The 27,525-nt window shown below is 42.9% G+C and overlaps 1 protein-coding gene across 4 annotated transcripts in view; it reads right to left on the reverse strand.

Annotated features, from left to right (window-relative positions):
• Positions 1-27,525, reverse strand: part of OTOF (otoferlin) — a 762,055-nt gene that overhangs the window by 74,817 nt on the left and 659,713 nt on the right. For all 4 annotated transcript variants that reach the window (XM_030198653.1, XM_030198655.1, XM_030198656.1 and 1 more), the window contains 4 exons: positions 25,877-26,038; positions 17,944-18,063; positions 13,979-14,140; positions 3,721-3,883 (listed from right to left, as the gene is read on the reverse strand). In XM_030198653.1, the coding sequence (XP_030054513.1) occupies positions 3,721-3,883; positions 13,979-14,140; positions 17,944-18,063; positions 25,877-26,038 (607 nt within the window). The remainder of the gene's footprint in view (positions 1-3,720; positions 3,884-13,978; positions 14,141-17,943; positions 18,064-25,876; positions 26,039-27,525) is intronic.

Genomic DNA, 27,525 nt, shown 5'->3' on the forward strand with positions numbered 1-27,525 from the left:
GGGCTTGATAAGCACGATAAGGTGAGGTGTACAATTGCATGACCAATTTATATTGTAACTCCCAGTGTAGTATATTACTACTAAGCGTACACTGTAGCTAGTCTGCAGTAATAAGAAGAGCTAAATCTGTGGTCCATTTCTGGGCAAACTCAAAATCGCAAAGAACACAGCGAAGATGACACAAGAATATAGTCTTTAGATGATGTTAAAAAGTTCAAATTTATTGTGTAGCTCAAAAGATTCAAAAAGTTCAGATCAATTGTATAGCTCAAAGGACTTGACACGGCTTGTAAGATCGGCAATCAAAAGCTGCCTTCTCAAAGCTCTGAGAACAAAGTTTGTAGAATCGGCAGTGAAAAGTCGCCTCCTCCATGAGGCAGGCTCCAAACCATGAACTAAGTGTGGATCAGCCGTGGCAAAAAATCACACTCATTATCAATTCATGATTAAACCAAAAATGAATGTGATATAAAATACTTGATCAAGGTCTTTCTTTGGTGTTTCTGGGACATAGACTGTAGAAATCTGCCCAGCACTGTCCTTACATTCCAACTACTGGAGTTGCTGTCGAAGCCCACTCGAGCCTATCCATCTTGTCATTTACAGGACACAGACCGTAAAAGTCTGCCCAGCTACTGAAGTTGCTGTTGAAGCCAGGGCTGATCTTAGGCCGAGGCGACCAAGGTGGCCGCATAGGGCCTCGCGCTTAAGGGGGCCCCGTGCGGCGCGCCTAGGGTTACCATATGGCTCCAGAAAAAGGAGGACGGATTGAGCCAGCCGGGTTTTACTTCCATTGCTTGAAAGTCAGCCTCCTTCGCTCTGGCGGTATTTAAATTTACCTCCGTTGCAGGCAGCGTCAGTGAAAATGCTGTCTGTCTGATGTCCCACCAGCCTTCCCTTCGCTTGTTTGTTCCCTCAGTGCCCCGCCTTCTTCTGACATCATTTCCTTGGGGGCGGGACACTAAGGGAACGAACGAGCGAAGGGAAGGCTGGTGGGCCTGCAACGGTACTCACACCACTGGCACTTTTATTTGCTTTTGTCCATGCTGCTCCGTTTCTTTTATTTGCTTCTGTCCATGCTCCGTTTCATTTATTTGCATCTGTTCATGCTCCGTTTTCATTTATTCCTTCGAATCTCTTTCATTGCACTTAGATCTTTCACACCTTGCTCTGCGATACACTCATGCTCTTTTATCCAGTCGTTCTTTGTTTATTTTTTCCTACCCTGCTCTCTGCTGTACCAGCATGGCTTTTTTCTCAATGTTTATTTTTTTCCCAGACCATTTAACCTTCAGACCGGCGGAGTACCAGAATCATTTAAGGACGGTTGGTCTAAACTTTTCTTCCCTTGATGAGATAATGCCATAAATCTTATCTATACAAACACACTGAACCATGATCTGTATTCCAGCATTTTTCAGCAGATCAAGTGCAGTCATGTTCTACCCTACAAGTGTGATTGGGACATGCTTCAGGACTGTTTAGCTATTATTTAAGGGGGGAGGAGGGTGGGGTATTGGGCTTTCATGATTGGGTGCTTGGGTTTGGTGATGGTGGTGAGGAGTCAGGGGAGGGTAGATGAGGGTTGAGGTTGTTTTCGGAGTATCTTGAAGAATCCACGAGGCACTCTGAATGGGTTTGATTGTATGCTTGCTATGGGAGGGGGATAGTGGCTGCATTGGGGGCTGTTATGTGTGGTGTGTATGTGTGTGTGTGGGGGGGTTGTTTATGGGGTACTAAGGTACTGGCATAAGGGGAGGTTTTCTGGTTCAGTTTATGGCTGTACTTGTATGCCTTGTTATTTACACTTGAAAATGCAATAAAATATTAATTGATACAAAAAAAAGCCAAACATATATATAAGCAATCCCATACAGGGACTATTTTTAAATAACATTTAGCATTATACTCATTATACTGAGAACCAGCCCTAGTAAATATACGAAATAGCTGTACAGCTGAACAGTGCAACATGCAGAGATGGGACTAAATGTCTCTCAGGCACTATCTGCATGCATACTTCATATTCCTGGTTTCTAATTCCCACTTTAATATAATCAGGTCCTTCCTGTCCTATAAAATATATTGAGATGGGAGTTAAATAGCAAGAGTAGATACAATCTCACAATGGCATAAAAGCAGAGGCTGAATGTAGGTGTTTATTTAAAGTGAGAAGTTTATTGTGAAACCAGGCTCAAGCGCATTATTACTGTTAGCGCTCACATAGCCAGACAGAAAGGTGAGTTGTCAAATGTTGTTCTGAAGCCTAAGTTTTTACTGGTAAAGATTAATCTGGAAAACTGGTGCCTGAACCTTAGTTGAAAAAATGGCAACTGTATATGAATTTTTCCATAAGGTACCCGCAATAATGCCTCTCCAAAGGACATGCAGCGTTTGCCCTTTGTCCTGCATCTTCACTTAGGGGTCCTTTTACTAAGCTGTGGCAAAAAGTGGCCCTTACCACGCCCTTACGCAGGTTATTCCCGCGTGCTAAGGCCATTTTTCCTGGAGCCGTAAAAATGGCCTTTTAAAAATTTTTTGTATGAATGGCCATTAGCGCACGTCCATTTAAAAAAATGTACCTTATGAGCCCTTACCGCCACCCACTTTGTAAGTGGTAAGGGCTGACACACTATCTGTGGGCTAACCAGTTAATGCAGTAATGTAGCTTTGCTAACTCATTAGCACAGAAATGCCATTCTCTGCCCCCTGACACGCTCCCTCAAAAGAAAATTTTAGCGTGCGGTTAGCACACTCAGTGGCTCTTTTACTAAGCAGCAGTAAGCTTACCTCTCACCATTCCGGAACTATCGCCGAGCTACCACAGGAGCACAGCAGTAGTTCCCACCCTCAGCCTGCGCCATTTCCAGCGCTACAAAATGTAAAAAAATTTTGTAGCACTGGTATTTACCTGGCAGTAATCGGTCAGCGCACTGCCTGGGTACAGCCAGGTTAGCGCAGGAGCCCTTAAGGCCACCTCAATGTGTGGCAGTAAGTGGTTCACATACCACATGGCCGTTTCTTTTATTTATTTATAACATTTGTATCCCACATTTTCCCACCTATTTGCAGGCTCAATGTGGTTTACATAGTTCCGTAAGTGGTGATTACCAGTTCCGGAGAGGAGAAATACATAGTTGAGGAAGAGGAGACATGGATTAGGTTACAATAAAGTTCATCTTATGATAGGAACTGAAAGGTAATTAGGTTAAACTTCATTCATGACAGATTAACTTGAACAATTAGGAATATTAAACTATAAATCAGGATAGTTTAGCATAAACAATTAAGACATAAAGAATACATTTTATTTTAATAGGTACGTTTTGTTAGTTGGTATTTAGGATGAGTTGTTATTGTATGCTTTCTCAAATAAATAGGTTTTCAATAGTTTACGGAAGTTCACTGTGTCATGGGTTATTTTTATGGAATTTGGTAATTCATTCCAAATTTGCGTGCCTATGTAGGAAAAGCTAGATGCATACGTTAATTTATATTTCAATCCCCTACAGCTTGGATAGTGGAGATTCAAGAATGTACGTGATGAGCTAATAGAGTTCCTGGTAGGTAGGTCAATAAGGTCGTGAAAAAAAGGGCAGCCTTTTACCCGCTGCAGTAAAAGGGGGCATTGACACTAACGCAGCTCAGTAAAAGGGACCCTTAATGCAGATTTCACAGCACATCACTTACACAGAAATAAAGAATGTGACTGCACAGTACCTGTGGTGTTCCAGTGCTGAGATTTCTTATCCGGGGGCCTGTAGATAAATTTTCGCAGTGAGCTGACTGCGTGCGAACCAACAAGAGTGTACCTGCCAAATGCCCGACAGTCCACAACTCGGATATTGAGGGGTGGATGAAGCAGTTCATTCTCTGGCAGGTCCTGGCAAGAAATTCAGACAGATATAATCCGTGAGACTGAACTGGGGAGGGGGGGGGGGGGATGAGACAGCTCCCAGAGATGAGCATCAGGAATTCCTGGGTTTCAGTCCTAGTGATAATAGTTTAGGCAATACAAATTCTCAAGAAAGAAAATTAATTGCTAAATGGAAATGATTCATTTTTTGAATATTGAAGAATTCACTGGTATAAATGACACAACCCTTTTATATTTTTATGTGATCAATTATCAGATATTTTGGCCAATTTTTTTTAATCATCTTCAAATGGTTGAAAAACAGCCTAGTGATGTTTTCTCTACAGGAAACTGAACAACTTTATAGTCTTCTAGCAAACTGTATTCCTTTGCTTTTTTTAGAATCTGTATATTTTCTCTCTATATATTTTTGCCACAGATTTATAATTTTATTGCAGTTGAGGAGATGAACCATCCAATCACTTGTTGTTGGTGGTTGAGGTTTTGAGAGCAGCATTTGCTTTAAAAAGAAGCACTTCCATAATTCTAAGAGTGCTTTGACAGAAGGCCTTCTTATGTCACCGCACGAGCATGCTTCCTTATACAAATCCCGAGGCCATTGTTGGATTTGAATGATGAGAAGAAGTGTGTAGAGAGTTTACATTTTAAAAGTCTAAGGGCAGAAAACAAAAATGCTTAGAGAAAGTCCAACAGTAAAATGTCAAGGTAAACGTCATTATTTTAGCAGAACAGCATCCAAGCTACTAGAATATGCTGTTCACTACCGTTGTTTTGACCTTCTTTCATCTCAAGTTATTCTTGATCCAATCTATTCTGGCGTTCACCTACTGCGTTCTACAGATACAGTCCTTGATGCCAAAGTCTCCATTGATCTTCTTCTGGCCAGATCCAAGGAACTTTACTCAATCCTCATCTTGTTTGCCGTGGTTACTAAGTCAGCTAGCGGCTGCCACATGGCAATGCCAACACAGCCCATTCAAAGTGAATGGGCTGTGCGGGCATTAGTGCACGGCAGCTGCTAGCATGGCTTAGCAAACAGGGAGGTTATTTATAAAAATATTTATATTGCTGCTCAAGCTACAATTCTTGGCTGATCACAATAAAATGTGCATAAAATTACATAAAACAAATTAACAAATTCTATACAATAATTACAAAACAAAAAGAACATACAATAGTCACAAACCAACATCCCTGTCCATCATATACTCAGCATTACCAATTTCTGCCATCAGTACATAACTGAAACCCTTAAATCATCTCAATATTCTTAAAAGCACGCTGAAATAGGCAAGGTTTTAAGGCTTTTGACATTGTTGATCACTACCTTACCCATTAATACACTCTTCTCATTTAGATTTCAGGTTCAGTTCTGCCTTATATGCTCTGGTGGATAGGAGAGTTAAGAATATGTAGCACTACATAAAGAGGTAGATATAATAGGTATTTCAGAGACGTGATGGAAGGAGGACAATCAGTGGGACACTGTGTTACTGTTACCAGGGAACAAACTATATCACAGCTAGTAAAACAGGCCCGTTTCTGTGTGTGAGAGAGAGTGTGTGTGTGAGAGTGAGAGTGTGTGCCAGGGGCCCCCACCCCTTCCTCCCAGTTCCAGTGTCACCCCTTCCTCCGTGTTCTAGGGTCGTCGTCACCCCCCTCCCTCCCTCCGAGTTCCAGTGTCGTTCCCCCCGCTTTTTTTTTTGTTTCCTAGATTTTGTACAGGTGGTGCATTCTATCCCTCCTCTCCTCTCATCCCCTCCCCCGAGTTCCAAACCCCTCTCCTCCACCGAGTTCCAGACACCCCCTCCCTCCACCGAGTTCCAGACACCCCCTCCCTCCCCCCAGTTCCAGGCCTCCTCCCTCCCTCCCTCCTTCCTTCCTGGCCCCCTCCTCCCCCCCCGAGTTCCAGACCCCCTCCCTCTCCCCCGAGTTCTGGCCCCCCTCTCCCTCCCTCCCTCCCCCCCAGGTTCCAGAGCCCCCCCCCCCATGTTCCAGGCCCCCCTCGAGTTCCAGACCACCTCCCTCCCTTCCTTCCCCTTGAGTTCCAGACCTCCCTCCCTCCCACCTTGAGTTCCAGACCCCCCTCCCCCTGATACATAACAGGAGAAACATTCCTGGATAGTTACAAATGAAAGCTTATGGCCAAGCCATAGTTCTGAATAAGCTGGAAGCTCAACAGAGCAGGAGAAAACTGCCAAGCCCCTAAAAAACAGAATAAGACAATGGAGGGCAAAGCAGCTTACCTCTTAGGAAGTAGAGGAGAAAGATGATGGCAATGCAGTGTCTTAGGCTGCATTTTCCTCTTCTACTCTCATCTGTTTAAATCTGTTTGTGTGCGTGCGTCTGGCGTCCTGTGTGCAGGACGTCAGACGCACGCACACAAACAGACTGCAACTTGATCAGATGATTCGTCCACGCCGCACAGCCGAGAAAAGGACTTTGGCTGGTGGGGGTTGGGGTCCCCTGCCAGCACAGGTACGCGACAGCAGCGGGGGAGGGTTGGCGGCATGAAGGGGGCTGAGCGGGTCGCGGCAGGGGGTCCAGGGGTCAGGAATTCGGAGTGGGGGGTGTCTGGAAATTGGAGGGAGGGAGGGATTCTTCTGACATCGCGTTTCCATGGGCGGAGCTATTACAAAGCCTACGAACACTTCAAGCCTCATGGCTTCACTTCCAAGCTGCCACGGAGTCAGCTTCAGAATGTTGGAGGTGCGAATTATTATATTAGATGATAGGGTGGCTCAAATTGGAGGGGGTGGGGTTTCACTTTATGTTAAACAGGGAATTGAGTTAAACAAAACAAAAATTCTGCATGAAGCAGACAGCAATGTGGAATCCTTATGGATAGAAATTCCATTTGTGAAGGGAAAGAATATATGCATAGAGATATGCTACCATCCACCAGGCCAGCATGATCAGACAGATGAAGAGGACAGCAGGAGGGGGCAAGGCTCTGCATAGAAAAACAGACTACTTTGAAGCATTCCATGTGCTGGACCTGAACCATAATGGTAAATGTTCTGATATTTTCATTCTTAATTTCTGGCTACAAGTTTAGTTACCTGATATTTCTATTCTCTGGACTTTATTGCTTATTGCTCAATTAATTTGTCCGGTGAATCTGTATTGTGACGCACTTCTCTGTCTTCCAACCCAGACCCCAAAAAGACAAAAACAAAACAAAAAAACACCTATCTTTCCCTTTCTGCCTAGCTCTGATAATAGTGAGCATAGGCTTTTCAAACTGTTTCTTGTCCTTTACTCTGCTAACTTTAGCTGTAGCATTCCAACTTTGCCTATATACTGTGGACAAGTTCTGCCAAGTTTATTTTCCATTCCTGTCCTAAGTAAAAAAAAAACAGCTTTAGACTTACAACTGGCTTAATTTGCATTTACATTGCAGAGACTGCTATGATATTGGAAATATTTAGATTTACAGGAGAAAAGTTAATTTCTAGCTGAATTTGACTGTTGTATCAAACTGAATTTGATTATTTTAGCAAACTGTGTCATTACTTGTCCCAGAACTTTTTTTATAGAGGACTTCACTGACTCAGTGGGACTTATAGTTCCACCCACCCTCCCCTCCCAAGGGTTTTCTACTTATATATAGACAACCCCAAAATCATTAACGTTACTCCTCAGTCATAGTTAACTCTATCATAGTACACCTTTTCATACCCATTCCAACCAATCAAGATTACTTTTATTCTGTATAATTGTGGTGCTTTAGTTCCAAGGCACACCATCTGGAGGCTTAAAGCTTGTTCTATCTGTCTTCAGCTTGCTAGTATAAAACAGGAGCTCAGCAAACTAAAGCAGGAATTGGATGCAATTAAAGCAGCTTCTATCACTTTACAGAATCATACCAATTTCTCACCACTGCCTGAAAGACTAAAACCACCTAAGAATACATGGATCAGAGTAGGCTCAGGTAGACTGCGACATGTGGCACAGAAATATCCACTCTCACAATTGTTGCCCCTACAGAATTCTTTTGCTCCATTACAACACTGTGATGCTCCAGAAAATAGAACTGAGGTGTACATAAGTACATAAGTAATGCCATACTGGGAAAAGACCAAGGGTCCATCGAGCCCAGCATCCTGTCCACGACAGCGGCCAATCCAGGCCAAGGGCACCTGGCAAGCTTCCCAAACGTACAAACATTCTATACATGTTATTCCTGGAATTTTGGAGTTTTTCAAGTCCGTTTAGTAGCGGTTTATGGACTCCTTTTTAAACTCTGCTAAGCTAACCGCCTTCACCACTTTCTCCGGCAACGAATTCCAGAGTTTAATTACACGTTGGGTGAAGAAAAATTTTCTCCGATTTGTTTTAAATTTACTACACTGTAGTTTCATCGCATGCCCCCTAGTCCTAGTATTTTTGGAAAGCGTGAACAGACGCTTCACATCCACCTGTTCCACTCCACTCATTATTTTATATACCTCTATCATGTCTCCCCTCAGCCGTCTCTTCTCCAAGCTGTATAGCCCTAGCCTCCTTAGTCTTTCTTCATAGGGAAGTCGTCCCATCCCCGCTATCATTTTAGTCGCCCTTCGCTGCACCTTTTCCAATTCTACTATATCTTTCTTGAGATGCGGCGACCAGAATTGAACACAATACTCAAGGTGCGGTCGCACCATGGAGCGATACAACGGCATTATAACATCCTCACACCTGTTTTCCATACCTTTCCTGATAATGCCCAACATTCTATTCGCTTTCTTAGCTGCAGCAGCACACTGAGCAGAAGGTTTCAGTGTGTTATCGACGACGACACCCAGATCCCTTTCTTGGTCCGTAACAAAAAACAATGAAGGTGTCTCAAGAGAAAAGACATACCCCAGGTACTGATAAGGAATCTCAAACCAGAAAACTGTTGCTGCTAGGGGATTCTATTATCAGAGGCATTAATTTTGAAACACAGTTCAGGGGGCCCCACAAAATGAAATGCCTTCCAAACTCCTCAGCTACCAGGAGTACCCGACAAATATTGACTATAATCAGAGAAGACACTAAGGAGTCTAACTCTGATGTTGTTATCTATCTGGGAACAAATGATCTGGCCAATAATAACCCACTTGCAGTGTATAGAGCTTTTCAGGAGCTGGGGGAGGGGTTAAAAACTTTGGTACAAACGGTAGCTTTTTATGAAGTACCACCTACTGGAAAGGGAGAGAAATGTTTACAAAATACCAAGAATTTCAGTAGGTGGCTCAAAGCCCGGTGTCATCAAGAAGGTTTTAGGTCATAGCAGGATGGGGAAATACATGGAAAAACAAAAGACTATATTGTAACGATGGACTGCATCTCACTGTGGCAGGATAATAAATCCTTGCAGAGAAATTCAGACATTATGTATCTAGGCGTTTAAACTACAAGGCGGGGGTGGCACATGGAGGCAGATAGACAATTGCAGATTGTCAAAAGAAAACATATTTATGTGACCTATATTTAATAACACATTTAGCAACATAGAAACAGAGAAAAATATAGGCGGATAAAGTCCATAAGGCCTATCCAGTCTGTCCATCCATGCCATCTATTCTCCCTGTCACTCCCTTAGAGATCCTATGTACTTGTCTCAAGCTCTCTTGAATTCAGTTACTGTTTTGGTCTCCACCACTTCCATTGGGAGGTCGATCCATGAATTCACCACCCTTTCCATAAAGAAGTATTACCGCAGGTTACTTCTGAGTCTATCCCCTTTCAGCTTCATCCTATGCCCCCTCATTCCAGAGCTTCTTTTCAACTGAAAGAGACTCATCTCCTGTACGTGTATGCAACACAAGTATTTAAATGTCTCTATCATATCTCCCACCTTTCTTCCAAAGTGTACTTATGGAGATCTTAAGTCTGTCTCTATATGCTTTATGATGAAGACCACTGACCATTTTAGTAGCCAGCCTCTGGACCAACTCCTGTTTATATCTTTTTGAAGTTGAACTTTGAAAAAAAAAAAAAAGCTCCCATCTGAATAACTGCAGGTCGTAAAAACAACAGGAATTGTCTCCTTTTTTGTGTTTCTCTAGAAACATCTGGAAACATATGAACCTTACAGTTGACAAAATGAATATCTGTATTTTTAACTACTATGGCCAGGGTTTAAAAAGAAATAATTTAGTGGCTCAATATCAAGTTATAAGACTTTATTAAGTCATTAATTTCTATTTTGCTTATTTATCAACTTCAGACATGACTAATAGTTTTAAAGACAATAGGAAATATGAGGAAATGTTGAAATCTTAATGTATATATCCATGAGACAGCCGGCTTAGGTGAAATCACAGTCCAAGCCAGAAGTGGAGGAAGTTAATCAGCCTCCCTTTATTCAAAACACCTTGGCTCCATATTTTCTGCAGGGATATCTGAGAAAAGAACCATTTTACTTTGATAAGGTAAATCACATAATCACTGTTTATCAGATTTCAGAGCTGTTGGAGTGGAAGTTATTTGCACTTTATGGATACTGGTACAATGAAAGTTCCTGTAGTGTGACTGATATTAAGATATGTGATCTCGTGGGACAGTTAAGTAACAATAAGCTTTCTTAAAATGGAGATAATTTTATTAGAGCTTTTGGACTCACATGTATTTTTAAGCGTAGGAATAATCAGAAATCAAGCTTCCATTATTACAAATATAACACAGGATCATTGTTTTACAGTGATTGTACACTGGGTGTGGGGGGAGGGGAGGTAATTTAGTAATAGGAGACCTATGCGAAAAGTCCTAAAAGACATGTATTTTATAAAAGCAACATAACTGCTTGTGTGTCATTATAAAAATGGCATGTAGAACCAGCATGTTTAATGAACTGTTAAGATTGCCGTGTCCTCCGATTGGGGTGGTTTTCCGTAGGTAGCCTTTATTGCAAGTTTTGGGCTGGGATTGGTCTGTTATTGTTTAGTTTGGGTGAGTGCCCCTTTATTAGTTAGTATATAAGAAGGTAAGAGAGTTTTTCACCTCATTTGCTTTTTCTCACCAATTGTGAGTTTTTTTTTGCTTCTGGGGTTCTTTTCTCTTTGTTCTTCTCAGGAAACCAGTGATATTAACTTACTCCTGATACAACAAGGATAGTATAAATACTTTTGTATTTTTCCTGTTTGGAGATTTGAAGTTTCAATTGTTTGTAATATATTTTAAGTGGAGCTTTTTCCACAATTAAAGGGACACTCACGAACTAACTATATATAGCAAACTCCTTGTAGAGAGAGTATTTCAATAGAGTTTGTTTTTCTCCTATTTAGTATTAGGATGCAGAACCAGCACCAATAGCGCACAAATTTACACTTGCACCGATATCACATGTTCAACTACGTGGCAACAAAATTACTCCCTAAGAGGTCCTTTTACTAAGCCGCAGTAAACAGTGGCCTGTGGTAGTGTGGGCACGTGTTTTGGGTGCGCTCTGGGCCAGTTTTTACCGTGGCTGAGAAAAAAGGGCTTTTTTAAATGAGCCGGGAAATGGGCGTGTGCTGAAATTAAAACTAGCGTGTGCCTAATTATGGCTTGAGCCCTTACCGTCACCCCTTTGACTTAGTGGTAAGGGCTCACAAGCTACCCACATGGTAACCATGCAGCACAGGCCAACTGCTGATTACCACCAGGAACACCCCCCGCAGTAGAAAATAAAAAATTGTTGCCTATCGTGGGATTCGGCACGCACCAAAGTCAGAATTACCACCGGGCGCACGTGCTAGCCCGGCAGTAGTGACGATTTAGTGCGTGCTACCCACGAGTTAGTCCTCCTGTGCCTTAGTAGAAGGGCCCCTCAGAATGCCAATGTGTAGACATGTATAAGTAGTATATGCAGTCTTTTTGGTATATGCACTTGTACACAATGTAGAAAAGTTTGAATAAAATTACACCTATTCAATTTGTAAATTTGAATTGATACCACAAAGAAAAGAAAGAAAATAAGTATTCTACCAGCATAAGCCTCGTTATTTTAATGTGTCATGTCATGGAGATAATTTAAGAGGTGGGGTATGTACACAAACAAATTTCCTAAATGCACACATAACCCCTAATTCTAGAAATGGCACTTTAAATTGCGTGCACAAATTTGGGTGTATGCCCCATTTGCATGGGCAATTTAATTGAATAAGGAAGCAATTAGCGCCAATTAACCTCTAACAATCAATTATCAGTGCTAATAGGCATTAAGTAAAAATTCCATGCATATATGTACGTGCCCGGATCCACACGGAATTTTTACGCACAGCTCCAAAAAGAGGGTGCAGCCATGGGAGACACATGGGCGGGTCAGGGGAGTTCCCACAATTTACATGCACTCTTAAAGAATAAAGGGAATCCACACCTAATTTAGGGTGGGGATTTACACCAAGGTTTTATTGGTGTAAATTGGTGTTTCCCAAGTCCAGTCCTGGGACCCTGTTTACTAAGGTGCGCTAGCGTTTTTAGCACATGCTAAAAATTAGCACATGCTAACGCTAGAGACACCCAATTTTAGCATGCACTAACTCTTGCAAGCCTATAGAGCAGTTTAGTAAACAAGGCCCCTGGAGTCAGGTTTTCAGGATATCCACAATAAATATGCATGAGCTTGATTTGCATACACTGCCTCCATCATATGCCAATCTCTTTCATGTGGATATCCTGAAAACCTGACAGGCCAGGGATACTCCAGGACCGGACTTGGGAAACACTGATGAAAATGGTCACATCTAAATGTACTTTCGGTTCTTGTACTAAGCGCTATTCTATAAACTGCGCCTAACCATTTATAGAATAACGCTTAGTGCATTTTTTTTATTTGGCATCGATTTTTCAGCACCAATTGTAAAATTCAGTCCATAATGATTTTAGAAAAGCTGTTATTTACACTTTCAAAACTGCAGCATACACAGTTTGGAAAGATGCATGTTGTGGGCATGGTTTGCATAGACTAGGAAAGTAGGTATGTATTTCCAATATATGCACATTAAATAAATAAATAAAATGCCATCCTTTATACCTGCTTTGAGGCTGGTATGTGTCAGCTAACTGCTTGCTTTGACCTGGGGTTTCCAGCAGTGACTGAGGGGGTAATTGTGCTTTCCTCTCAGGTGTTTAAACAGAAGGAGGGTTTTTTTTTTCACTTGGCTCATTAATTGGCTGTTCCTAGCATTACACACTCAAAATCCCGAGCGATGCTGCTCTCGTTTAAATTTGTTCTTTACGAAATTGTCTGTTCCTGCTGGGTGTGCTGGCCTTTACGTGTTTATTTCCAACATCCCTTAGACATACTGCTGTGGTCAAGTTGCCTTTTATCAAATACCTGGAAAATTTTGCATGCACAAATGTAGATGTCACATTTCTTACAAAGCAGCGGTAAGCCCAATGCGGGCTTACTGCTCACTAAAAAGGAAGTACCGCCAGGCTACTGCAGCAGCCCGGCAGTAGTTCCCACTCCCAGCGCATGCCATTTCCGGTGCTAAAAATATTTTTATTTTTGTAACACCGGTGTTTACCTGGCGGTAATTGGGCAGTGCCGCGCACTGCTCGATTATAGCCGGGTTAGTGTGGGAGCACTTACCGTCACCTCAATGGGTGGTGGTAAGTGCTCCCCCCCCAAATGGCAGTGTGGCAAGTGCCTCACTTGCCACACGGTCTTTTCTTTAAAAAACAAACCCAGTCTTTTGCCTGCTATGGTTAAAGGAGGTCTCAATGTGGATGAAAAACATGCACTGATGCCAGCACAGGCCCCCTTTTGCCGCAGCTTAGTAAAAAGATCTCTTAGTCATTTATGCATGTAAGCAGCCACTTGTGTGTGTAAATGCCCTTTGTAAAATACTGATTAGCATGACACATACTTTATTAGTGGGCGTTTGCTGAGTTTGAGCAGAGCATAGGCAAAGCATACAGGTATGCATATACATTATCAATTACTATGGAATATATTTTATCTTGGCTTCCAAAATGGTACACTGTCCACATCTCATGCTGGCAACCCCTCTTTTTAGTTTATAATGTCCTCATTTTATTATAGTCTTTTTTAAAAAAACAATTTTTTGAATTATTCATTTTTGCAAATGCAAGGGATATAGACTAGGTGAAAGCCAATAGCCTAAGGAACTAGCAAGCACTCACCACTTCAAACCACTTGACCAGTGTGCTGAAATTGGGATTCTTCTTATAGTTCTGGATTAGTGCTGACTGAACCCCCTTGCCAGCACATTCAATGTCCACCCTGGGCCTGTCCACCTGGGCTAGGTTTACTCTTTTCAAGTCCCTCAGACCCCAGAAGAGGATCTAGGAAGAAAAAGACAAGGACAATTTAAACATGAAGTCGCAAGATGAATAACCACAAACAAGTCTTTTGGGTTTAGTCTCCTCCAGACAGTTTAAGAAGAAGAATTAAAACTGGTTAGAGCATACTTTGATAAGCAAGATTGTAAATTTTCTTAACAACTTCAGAGTCAGTACACAAAACTCTGATATCCAGAGCAGTGGTGTAGCTAGGTGGGGTGCCAGGGGAGTGACCACTCCCCCAAACGGACGTCAGACAGCAACAGCGCCTATTTTTCAGGCAGTCCGTTGCATCTATGCAATGTGTGCGCGTATGCCTCTCCACTCCCCCTGGCATCACAACCTGGCTACACTTCTGATCCAGAGACTAACATGCCCTGACTGAAGTACTATAGGAGAAAGACGAACAATTCCAGAAAGACAAGAGAACCAACTTCGGGAAGCGAAAGGGACTGTAATAAAAAATAATGTAGTTTTAAAAATCAAATTTACTTTTATATAAAAAAAATGTCCAGGGGCCCAACCATGTGGAAGAGCTTAGTGAGTTTGATTGTCAGGTCTGGCTTTTGCTGACAGGTTGAGAATGCTGGAGATGAAGTGTTTACATCCTAAGGAGGGGGAGGGGGATTCCAGTGATGATACCACGTAACCAGGGCTTTTTTTGAGGGGGTACTTGGGGGTACTGAGTACCGGCACCTTTTCCATTGTCTACTAAAATTGACCAGTGGTCCTTAAGTTTTAATGAAAGAGCTCAGGCTCTACACACCAGCTCTGCCTTGTCATAGATTCTGTGACTGGTTGCAGGGAGCCTGGCTATTGTGGGGTGCGTCCCTCAGTGATCACCCCAATCCCTGAAGGATGGTCTGGCATTTGAGTACCGGCACCTTTTTTGCTAGAAATAATGCACTGCACGTAACTAAAGCGCTAGCATGCCAGTTCTAGAAGAAATCATGGCCTGGATTTCCACTGTGATAGCTGGGCTAAAGAAAGTTATGAAACTAAGAGAAATCTCCCATGTTTTTGTAACTCAAGGTTTATGGCTGACTGAACTGCAAGACCAAAGTTGCAGAAGAAAACTGTGAAGCAATTCCTTATGTTTTCATAATTTTCCACACCTTAAGAAAGTGTGGCTCCCCTTAGACAATTTTTGCGAAACAAACAACCCTTTATGAGAATCTTAGGTGTCTAACAGCCTTCTAGATTCATTACAATCTTTGTTTTAGTTCCTATACTGAGTACACAGTGATACTGTATTGTTGTTGTTATTATGTTAAACTTTATATATTGTGGATTAACAATTATTGCCTATTCTGATATTTGCAAATGTTTTATAACATCCATATTTGAAAAATTGTCAAGATTATAATCTAAATGTGTTTAACCTGTCCGGTTAAATGCACTTAACCGGCTATCCAGCTATATTCAGCAGGAGATAGCTGGAACATCCATGACCCACCCATGGCCACTCTCCCTTTTCAGATCCGCATCTTAGAATTTACGTGCATCACTTTGTAGAATATGCTTAGACAGTTGTGCGCGTAAATTCTAATTAAGATGCAAGCACAAATCCAGAATACAACTGGATTTGCGTGCACAACTTAGCCCCAAATTCTATATAGTGCGACTTAAGTTCTGCGCACAAATCCAATCATATTCTGGATTTGTATTTGCAACTAGATCGGCTAAACAAGCCAATCAGCGCTGATAATTTGCACTTAGTATGCAATTATTGAGACTAATTGGCTTTAATTATAATTTATGCACATAACTGTCTAAGAGTATTCTACAAAGAGATGCGTGTAAATTCTAAGACCCATCCATGGGTGGCTATGGGTGGGTCATGGGCGTTCCATGAATTTATGCGCAGTGTTATAGAATATGCCCGTTCCGCGTGTAACTTAGGCGTTGGCATTTACACCAGGTTTTCATTGGTGTAAATGGCTGTGACTAAATATAGTCATAGAAAACGGTTGTTGGGCATATTCTATAAACTACGCCTAGAGTTAGGCGTATTCTATAAACCATGCCTAACTTTAGATGTTGTTTACAGAATATGTCTAGGCATATTTTTTTCAGCGCTGATTTTTTTAGGCATCATACATAGAATCTAGCCCTTAGCGGATAACCGGTTATATCATGCGATATAACCAGCTATCCACCGATATTCAGCGCACTGCTGGCTAAGTTTGGCAGCCAAACTAGGCCACCCACATAGCAGACCTATCTTTGGCCGGTTTCAATGTAACCGGCCAGCGATGAATGTTGACTTGGCCAGTTAAGTTGAAAGCGGCCAAAATAAACCGGATATTCAATGCCGGACACCGGAAATGGCCCTGCATTGAATATTCAGGCTCAGTGCCGACCATGGGAGTCAGCCCGGCTAACTCCTACTGTCTGAATATTGGCCCCAAAGAATATTCTAAAAAAGTCATAGGGCCCAAAATTCAAAAGGGTTTAACTGGACAGGATAGGCTTCTGCCCGGTTAAATCCCGCTGAGCCGGGCATCCACCGATATTCAGTGGTACTTAAGTAGATAGTGCCACTAAATATTGCCTCTGACCACTGCAGCACTGTTCGGTTAGTGCAGGGGTAGTCTGGGGGTGCAGCTTGGCCATAGCCAGGATTTAACCCATTAACAGTGATATTCAGTCCACTAACTGATTAAGGGGCCCTTTTACTAAGGTGTGTAGGCACCTAAGTGCGTCCAACGTGTGTCAAATTAGAATTACCGTCCAGCTACCGCATGCCCCAAATGGTAATTCTATTTTTGACACACGTCCGAAATGCACAGCAGAAAATATTTTCTATTTTCTACTGTGTGGCGCTAACTGGGCAGTAATCGGCAGTGTATGTGTGCTGATGATTACCGCCCAATTAACGCGTGAGATGTTATCGCTAAGTCAATGGATGGCGGTAAGGTCTCAGGCCCAAAATAGACATGTGCTCATTTAAAGTTTGACGCACATCCATTTTGGCCACAAAAAAAGGCCTTTTTTGCAGGCGCACTGAAAAATGGACCTGCACATATCCAATACACGTGTCTACACCAGCGCTGGCCATTCTTTGGCGCACATCAGTAAAAGGGCCCCTAAGTAAGAAGGTACAGTTAGGACTGCAAAAAGGCTGGCTATCTACATCCACCGAGCTAACCAGGCACTGGTCTGAATATTGGCCAGTGCCTATTTACCTTCCGGGTGACTGCACACACTGTTTCCTTTAAGCTGAGCGGGAGTCCTCCAGCTACCGTCCTGACAGTGGGGGGCACTGTCTCACTATCATATTTTCAGTAGTGAGGGACAAACAAGCTCTGCAGGATTCTAGAGAAGCTATCTGTCCCTAGCAATTGAAAACCACAATATTAAAGTAGCACCCTCCACTGGCAGCGATGAAGGGCTGCTGCCCAGCCTAGAGGGAATAGTGACCACACATACCCGAATATTCAATGCTGGAGCCCAGACATGACCTGGCATTGAATATCCACTGACTTAAAAATCACTGGCTTTCGCAAGCGAAATATTGGACACAGTTTTTTTTTCCCCTGGTTGGATGGAAGAAGAAAAATATTATTACTTCCAATTTTAGCAGTTCCACCTGATGTAAATGAGAATGCTGGCAGTACAGGAAGGCTCAAGTATATTTCAAAAGGAAACTGATCTTATCTTTTTCCCATTCTTCTACCTCTTCTCTGGGGCCTGCCTCTGCTTCATTCTGGCATAGATTGTGTCATTCGAATAGGAACAGAGCACTAAAGCAAAAATTGCAGCAAATCACTTAGAATTAACAAGGAAAGGAGTTAGTAGATTACCTCAACTCGATATCTGCTCAGGACGGGGCGAATGCCGATGGGCACAGGCAAGATAGGGCCTCGGTCCATGTCTGTAGGGCCATCAATGGGAGGCAGATCTGATTTCCCTGCTGGACCAATCTGTAACACATTCAAAAGCAGTCAGCACACTGGAGGAACTGCAAACCATATCCATTTGCAGGCTTTCTTTGAAATTCCCCTTCTTTATTTCAGAAGGAAAAGCAAAATAAATGGGTTTCTCTTGCACAAGTATACAGGAACAAGCTTGCTTTGCTGAGAAATCTTATTAGATCAGAAAAAAAGGGAGGAAAATTTCTACAGGTACAGCACAAGCTTTCTAGTCAGGAGCTGGATTGCCAGATGGCTGCAAATCACAAAAGAGAGACTGAACTGGGCCTGGCTTTTGTCCACTTCCCCTGTGGACCCTCGGTGCTGCTTTCTTAGGGAAAAGAGACCTACCGGTCCTGGTACTGAACTTTCTGCCTTTGACTGTGATCCCTGGATTTATGATGTGCTTAGGGGAATAACTTTTGATAAACCAGGCTCAAAATGTTCACTTATCCTTAGTGAAAAATGCAAATGGATTGGCAGGATGCTTTCACATCATCACAAAAACCAGCAAGAATGTACATAAGCAGCAGGAAGTAGATGTAAAGAGAGAGAGAGAGAGTGGGAACAGAGTCAGGCTCTTCTCAACAGACCAAAGACGCTGAGTATGAATAACAAATTTTAATAAAAGGTGACTCAACATGGTACCATGTTTCGGCACTGAAAGTGCCTTCATCAGGAGTCTGCACAAATACAAATAAAAACATATATAAATATCTTGAATGTATACCAAAAAATAGGGAAGTAAAACGTAAATATTGAATTTTCAACTAAGGGCTAAAACTTTTTAAGAAAAAAATACAGACACTCTAATAAAATAACATTTCAAAGATGGACAAGCCAATGTGCTAGCATCTCTCTATATAATAATTGGTCAATCTGCATCCCTGAATGGCTGGCTGGCTGGGTTCGTAACCGTATACTAATGAGCTTACGTCAGCTCGCCTCCAGCATTCCCTTCCCTCTCAGTGCCCCGCCCTCGTGGAAAGACAAAATGATGTCTGAGGAGGGTGGGACACTGAGAGGGAAGGCAAGGGCAGGCTGGAGGTGACGCGAGCCGAGCCTGCCGCCGCTGCGACCTCAGGTATGGAGGGGAGAATCGATGGATATGGATGGGATGGGAGGCGAGGGGAGAATCACAGGACATGGATGGGAGGGCAGGGAAGGGCAGGGCAGAGGAGAATCGCTTGACATGGATGGGATGGGAGGGGATGGGGAGGAAGGGAAGAATCACTGGACATGTAGGGCAGGGCAGGGGACAGACGATAGCCTTGCTAGCACCTGTTTCATTTTTTAGCGAAACAGGCTTTTTTGCTTTTTGTCTATAAAGGACCTTTAGAAGGTAGTGGCCTAGTGGTTAGCGCACTTTGGACAGCCAGAGGTGGCCAGTTCAAATCCTACCACTGCTCCTTGTGATCTTGAACAAGTCACTTAACCCTCCATTGCCTCAGGTACAAAATTAGAATGTGAGCCCTCCAGGGACAGAGAAATACCAAGTGTATCTGAACGGGTGCTAGCAAGGCTATCGTCTGTCCCCTGCCCTGCCCTACATGTCCAGTGATTCTTCCCTTCCTCCCCATCCCCTCCCATCCGATCCATGTCAAGCGATTCTCCTCTGCCCTGCCCTTCCCTACCCTTGAGCTACTACTGAAAAAGGTGTAAGCAAAATCCAAATAAATAATAATAACATATAATTGTCAACTAAATATTAAAAAGACAATCAGATAAAATAACATTTCTCAGGAGAACATGCAGAGTTGCTTATAGAGGACCTATACATGGTTACAGCATTTTAATGAAGGGGGAAAAAGGAATGAGATTTAAAGATGCTTCTCAGAAAAAAAACAAAGATGTGTGTATGTAAATATCAACCCTCCCCCCCCCCGAGACATCCTTTGTTGATTCTGATATTATAGATTGTATTCTCTCTTGTTACTATGTAAGCTGCATTGAGCCTGCGATGAGCGGGAAAGCGCGGGGTACAAATGTAATTTATATATATATATATATATATATATGAATAGTACTGATGTAAAAACCAACCTTGGTAAACATAAGTACATAAGTACATAAGTAATGCCACACTGGGAAAAGACCAACCTGCTTATAATCGAACGAGAAAAACGCCCAAGTTCCGACCTAAATCGGGAGATGGACGTTTATCTCACAAAAACGAATAAAGCGCTATAATCGAAAGCCGATTTTTGGACGTTTTCAACTGCACTCTGTCGCGGATGCGGACAAAGTTTATGGGGGCGTGTCAGAGGTGTGGCGAAGGCGGAACTGGGGCGTGGTTATCTGCCGAACAAAGATGGGCGCATTTCACTGATAATGGGAAAAAAGTATGCGTTTTTAGCTAGAATTTAGGACACTTTTCCTGGACCCTGTTTTTTCACGAATAAAGCCCCAAAAAGTGCCCTAAATGACCAGATGACCACTGGAGGGAATCGGGGATGACCTCCCCTGACTCCCCCAGTGGTCACTAACCCCCTCCCATCAGAAAAAAAATGATGTTTCACAACTTTTTATTTTCACCCTCAAATGTCATACCCAGCTCCCTGGCAGCAGTATGCAGGTCACTGGAGGAGTTGCTAGGGGGTGCAGTGGACTTCAGGCAGGTGGACCCAGGCCCATCCCCCCTACCTGTTACAATTGTGCTGCTTAATGCTTATTAGTCGTCCAACCCCCCCAAACCCACTGTACCCACATGTAGGTGCCCCCCTTCACCCCTTAGGGCTATAGTAATGGTGTAGACTTGTGGGCAGTGGGTTTTGAGGGGGATTTGGGGAGCTCAACACACAAGGGAAGGGTGCTATGCACCTGGGAGCTCTTTTACCTGTTTTTTTGGTTTTGTAAAAGTGCCCCCTAGGCATGTCCTGGCATGTGAGGGGGACCAGTGCACTTCGAATCCTGGCCCCTCCCACGAATAAATGTCTTGGATTTATTCGTTTTTGAGCTGGGCGCTTTCATTTTCCATTATCGCTGAAAAACAAAAACGCCCAGCTCACAAATTGTTGAATAAAACATGGGCGTCTATTTTTTTCCAAAATACGGTTCGGTCCGCTCCTTCACGGACCCGTTCTCGGAGATAAACGCCCATGGAGATAGGCGTTTTCGTTCAATTATGCCCCTCCAAGGGTCCATTGAGCCCAGCATCCTATCCACGACAGCGGCCAATCTAGGCCAAGGGCACTTGGTAAGCTTCCCAAACGTACAAACATTCTATACGTGTTATTCCTAGAATTGTGGATTTTTCCCAAGTCCATTTAGTAACGGTTTATGGACTTGTCCTTTAGGAAACCGTCTAACCCCTTTTTAAACTCTGCCAAGCTAACCGCCTTCACCACGTTCTCCGGCAATGAATTCCAGAGTTTAATTAAGCGTTGGGTGAAGAAACGTTTTCTCTGATTTGTTTTAAATGCACTACACTGTAGTTTCATCGCATGCCCCCTAGTCCTAGTCTTTTTGAAAAGCGTGAACAGATGCTTCACATCCACCTGTTCCACTCCACTCATTATTTTATATACCTCTATCATGTCTCCCCTCAGCCGTCTCTTCTCCAAGCTGAAAAGCCCTAGCCTCCTTAGTCTTTCTTCATAGGGAAGTTGTCCCATCCCCGCTATCATTTTAGTCACCCTTCGCTGCACCTTTTCCAGTTCCACTACTGTATATCTTTCTTGAGATGCGGCGACCAGAATTAAACACAATACTCAAGGAGCGATATAACATGTCTGACAATCTTTATCTTTATTAAAGAGTCTTTGAAAAATGAAATGCGGTGGTCTGGAAAAGAAATGATAAAACTACAAAATGGATGCACTGCGATGTAAAAGACAGAATGAAATATAAAAAAAAAATCAGATTTAGTTTTACCATTTCTTTTCCAGACCATCACATTTACATACACACATCTTTGGTTTTTTTTTCTGAGAAGCATCTTTTAATCTCATGCATTAGCTTCCCAACTAGAGAATTTTGTTCACGATCACTTGTTTCATTCCTTTTTCCCCCTTCATTCAAATGCTGCAAGTTCGATATTTATTATCGCGGTTAGCTTCATGTAAGCAGCCATGTTTTCTGATAAATATTCCCCAATTTTTAGATATATAGCTGGTTATCTTTAGCCGCTGAAAACGCGGGCCTATAAATGGCTGGTTCCAGTTAGCCGGTTATATTGGTGCTAGTCGCCCAGCTGAATATCTGCTGGTATGTGATATTTGTTTTGTTAACAGCTACACATTTTTGTCTTCACTCTGAAGCAGCAAGTATGCGAAACTCTGGCCATTGTCGGTGGGACAGTTTGAGTCATTTGTGCAGATAAGTTTCTAATTTTTGTTGCTTTCATTGCATATCATATAGGGGTTTCTGTATTGTACAGAGCACCACACATTATAAGAAAGGAAAGGTTTTTTTTTAATGCCTGTGAGGTTCTTATCTTTAAATCCTCATTTCTGATATACAGTGGAGGTGTGGTTCTGATGCTTTTTGGGTGCTTGATTTGTGCAATCTTTGCTTATGATTTTGGTAAATAGTACCTGTTTTGTGTGGTTTTGGGGAGAGAGTTAGTAGATCTTTTGATTTCTTTATCTCCCTCTTTCTCTATTGGAAATTGTGACAAATGCTGTAATGCCAGTAGAAAACTTTTTTATGGAAATCAGTTGCTAAGAGATTATACATACAACATTTCAGTAGATGTCAGTATTCTGTTACATTTGGAAACTCTGGCTGCAGGCTAATGGAATACTTATTATCAGTCTGCGGCATTTCTTGGACCAACACAAAGGGTTTCTAGAAAATAACTGAGTTCTGGGGAATCCAGATCCATTTTCTGTCCCTTTGGCACAGAGGTGAAGACACTGCCAGCAATAGATACTAGCGTCCCCTTTACATAAGAACATAAGTATTGCCATTCTGGTACAGACCGAAGGCCCATCAAGCCCAGTTTCCTGTTTCCAACAGTGGCCAATCCAGGTCACAAATACCCGACAAGATTCACAAAAAAGTTCAATACATTTTATGCTGCTTATCCTAGAAATATCATGAGAACTTTATTTTAATATGATAAGTCCTTCAGTAATCTCTGAAATAGTTTATCATAACGAGGTGCCTCAAAACATCACTCTATTTTCTCTCTCCCTCAGTTTGCACAGCTGTAGTCTCTACACACAGGAATAAATCCCTGCAGTCTTCAAAGCTAGAGAATGACACGGGGACGGGGACCCGCAGTAACCATGGGAATGGGGACAGGGACAGAGCTTGCGGGGACAGGGTGGGGACAGATCCCACAGGGACGGGGCAGGGATGGGGAAGAGGCCAGGGAGACAAACTTTGTCCTTGTGTCATTTTCTACGTTGAAGCCTGTTAATGAACTGCACTGTTATTTATGAGTGATGCAGACAACGATATTTTGATTTTTTGGAAAAACAAGCAAACATGCTGGCCACAACTAGCACAATTTGCATGGGGGGATCCTGAACATTCTGCTACCAGCACATTTTCTAAGAAGACATCTTCTATTGCAGGAAGGACTGTGGAAGACAGGAGAGCTAGACTGAATCCTGAGATTATTGATGACCTGTTATTAATCCACAGATTAAAAAATCATAACAGTGCTTCACTGGGCATATTTCTCCCCTCTAGGGCATACAGAACGGGTTGTATTTTGTACCCCTGGACATTTTGACAGGGTGGAGGAGTGGCCTAGTGGGTAGGGTGGAGGACCTTGGTCCTGAGGAACTGAGTTCAATTCCCACTTCAGGCACAGGCAGCTCCTTGTGACTCTGGGCAAGTCACTTAACCCTCCATTGCCCCATGTAAGCCACATTGAGCCTGCCATGAGTGGGAAAGCGCAGGGTACAAATGTAACAAAAATAAAATAAATTCCTTGGGGTAGTAGAAATCAGCTATTGTTGGGGTTGGAACGTTAGAGGGTGGTGGTGAGAAGGGTTACTATAGATGTTTGCTGTGTAAAGGGGTCTGCTTCCTCTGCTCTGGGTTGGTGCCGGCAGCCTGGCTAGGCTCACAGGTGACCGGTAAAGAACAAGACTGCCATTTGGACTTAAGGCCGAAGTGTTTTATTCTCAATTCAGTTCCACTCCCAACATCAAAATGTAGTTCACAAAAATGGTTCAGACCGGGTTCAAAACTCCAACAAACATTCAGTTCCTTAACAGTTCAGGCCCACTTCCTTGGCACTACCTTCCTCTCTCCCTCAGAAGGGCTCAGTCAAGTTCATCCTGCTCTTCTATACATCCCAATAGTTCCAACACTTTCAGAAACAGTGTCTTCACAGGAACCAATACTCACTTCACCTGATCTCTTCACAGCACCCAGGAGGACCCTGTACTGAGCAGGGCTGGCAGTTTTCCTATTACCTCACAGCACCACAACCTCTGTGGCTGCTCACACTGCCTTCATGTGCAGGACAGGCCTGCATTTTCATTCTCACCCTCCATGGTAGCTTGCTCTCCCCCCCCCCCCCCCCAGGGAAGCTCCAGTGGCAGGCCCTCTCCATCCTCCATGGACTCTCGATCAGTCTCCTCTCCTTCCTGGTAGCTGGGAGCCACCCAGAAATCTCCCCCTTCTCTCACAGCTGGGGGAATTATATACTGGCGATGCAACCAAGGGACTGAGCTTCACCTCCCCTTCTCCCTCTAGTGGGGAAGGGAGTAACTGGCTCACCTAGCACTGAGCCATTGCTCCCCCTTCTGGGGGTGGAAATCTGTTCCACCCTTTTGGGGCTACCCTCCTCTCTCCTTCTTGAAGGGCTTCTGGGAATCGTAGTTCGGGGATTAGCTGCCTCTCTATGGGGCCCCGAATGCTAGCCTTGTCATAGCTGTTATTATTGTTTCCTATTTGTAATTTATACACAATAGTTGCACAATATATTGTTCCTTTTTATACTTTAATAAAAAGATTTAAATATAAAATCATAATTGTTCGAGGCTTCTGCAGATGAGGACAGAGTCCATGGGGATGGAGCGGGGACGGGGACAGAACATGCGGGGACGAGGCAGGGACGTAAACAGGGCCTGCGGGGATGGGGTGGGGACGGGGACAAACCTTGTCCCCGTGTCATTCTCTATTCAAAGCTTAAAAATCTACACTGATCCCTATCAAACATATTTAGCAACTTCATCCATACTGATCAGTCCTACAGCCCTCATTTCACTTTCCAATAAAGGAACGTTAAAGGGATGTTCAGAATGGATGCAAATGAATCTATACTGGAGGTATTATTAGAAGAACAAAACATTGCATGCAAATCAATTAATCATCATGTTTGAGTGCACTGGATTTGGAGAAACCAAATTCTATAACAGTAATAACGCTGATTTCCATTGAGTGCTTGTGCTGAGAGGAAGCATGATGCTTCTACCATGGAGCTGCATACATAAATATTTAACATGTATCACTTCTGAGCATCCGTTTATGGCAGTGCTCTATAAATCCAACGTAGTTATTGCAATTATTACCCTTTTGCTTCCTTGAGTGCAATTGCGTGCTACAGGAAGTCAATCAATTCTAAAGATTGAGTGCACATGATGTTATAGCACTCCAGCATTCAGCAGGTTAAAAATCATGAGATGTGTCAGTTTGAATCAGCTATAGGAGTGGAGGAGTGGCCTAGTGGTTAGGGTGGTGGACTTTGGTCCTGAGGAACTGAGTTCACTTCCTGGCACAGGCAGCTCCTTGAGACTCTGGGCAAGTCACTTAACCCTCCATTGCCCACCGCATTGAGCCTGCCATGAGTGGGAAAGTGCGGGGTACAAATGTAACAAAAAAAAAACAACAAGATTTTTTTTTCTTCTACCACTGCTGTTACCTGGAGGAGTTCAAAGGCTGCCAGGAGGTCCCCAGCAGTGGAGTTTCCCCGGTATATCTGATAGTACTCCAGCTGAGGTGGGAAGCGTGGTGGGCTGTATCTCTCATCTGACATTTTCACCACAGGTTTGGCAAAGGTTCGACCCATAAAATCTGCTTTTCCCTGAAAGGAACAGAGAACAATTTTAAAAATCTTTGCAACTTTGGGAGGCAGATCTTTAGAGTGGGTAGCTCAGGAGGTGAGGAGAAAAAGGGATAAGGAGGGACTGAAAGGTGAAAGAAAAGAAGAAAGACAACCCTCCCCTCCCCACCAAAACAATTAGGCTTCATATTACAGGTAGGGAGAAAAATAGGAAGAGATACTGTTATCTTTTGGGGAGTTGGTTCTCTGCTTTTTCTTTTCCAGAAAAAAAGGAAGAAAGAAAGTGGCAGGATGAGAAAAGCAGGAGTGACAAACAAGAAGAAAGCGAGCGAAAGTGAAGAGATAAAATAAAGGGCTTTCAGTTTGTATTCCCCAAGATGTCATGTTAACCTCTGTGTACAAAAACACCAGGGAAGAATCAAACTCCACAGCTCAGAAGAAAACAGTGGAGATGACTAACAGAACTATACAGTCCCCAATGGTGTTCAGCTGGCTTTATTGATTATCTTCTACAATAACAAAAATTCAGCATACCATACATACAGGCACCGCCAATACGCACAATATGCAGAACTTTTGTTTTTGCAGGGTCGATGGATTGCCCTTAAGCAGTATATCAAGCTTGTTAATAAACTTGAAACTTAATAAACTTGATATTTGAATAATTCCAGTCATGGTCTTATTTATTTTGGACTTATTAATACATCACAATGCTCAACTGTCACTACTCAGGCTCAATGCCAGACTCCTGACACAGATGATTTAGCTGAAACACGGTCCGTGTCGAGTCAGTGTAGAAGATAACCAATAAAGGCAGCTGAACACCATTGGGCATTGTATAGTTCTATTCAGTACATTTTTTTCTAGCGAAAAAGGTGCCAGTACTCAAATGACAGGCCACCTTTCAGGGGTGGGGTGATCACTGAGGGACCCACCCCACAATAGCCAGGCCCCCTGCAACCAGTCACAGAAAGCCACACTGAGCCCGCAAAAAGGTGGGAAAATGTGGGATACAAATGCAATAAATAAATAAATAAATAAGGCAGAATTGGTGTGTGGGCCAGTTTTAGTAGACAATGGAAAAGGTGCAAGTACTCAGTACCCCCAAGTACCCCCTCAAAAAAATCCCTGGTTCTATTGGTCAATTCCACTGTTTTCTTCTATGTCAACCTCAGTAACATGATGTTTATTAAACCAACAGTGAAGTCATGAAGGACTAGCAGCCATGTTCTATGCCCTGTATGCTCATTAGGGCTCTTCTCAGCTATCTTCTCCAGTCTAATACAATAACATAAAATGTCCCCAAAACATATAACTCAAATTTACTTCTGATTTATTAATGCACACATTGGCATGATAGAAGTTCCCATCCATGGAAGAGTTTCTTATCTATTCCATTTTTATCCATTCACTTCATGTTAGGGTATGAAAACTATGCATTTTTAATGTTTCACACTACAACATGAGTGACTGTTGAGGAAGGTCAGTCCATTCATTTGTCTCTCTGT

This window comes from Microcaecilia unicolor, chromosome 3, assembly GCF_901765095.1.
Source record: "Microcaecilia unicolor chromosome 3, aMicUni1.1, whole genome shotgun sequence".
Lineage (NCBI taxonomy): Eukaryota > Metazoa > Chordata > Amphibia > Gymnophiona > Siphonopidae > Microcaecilia > Microcaecilia unicolor.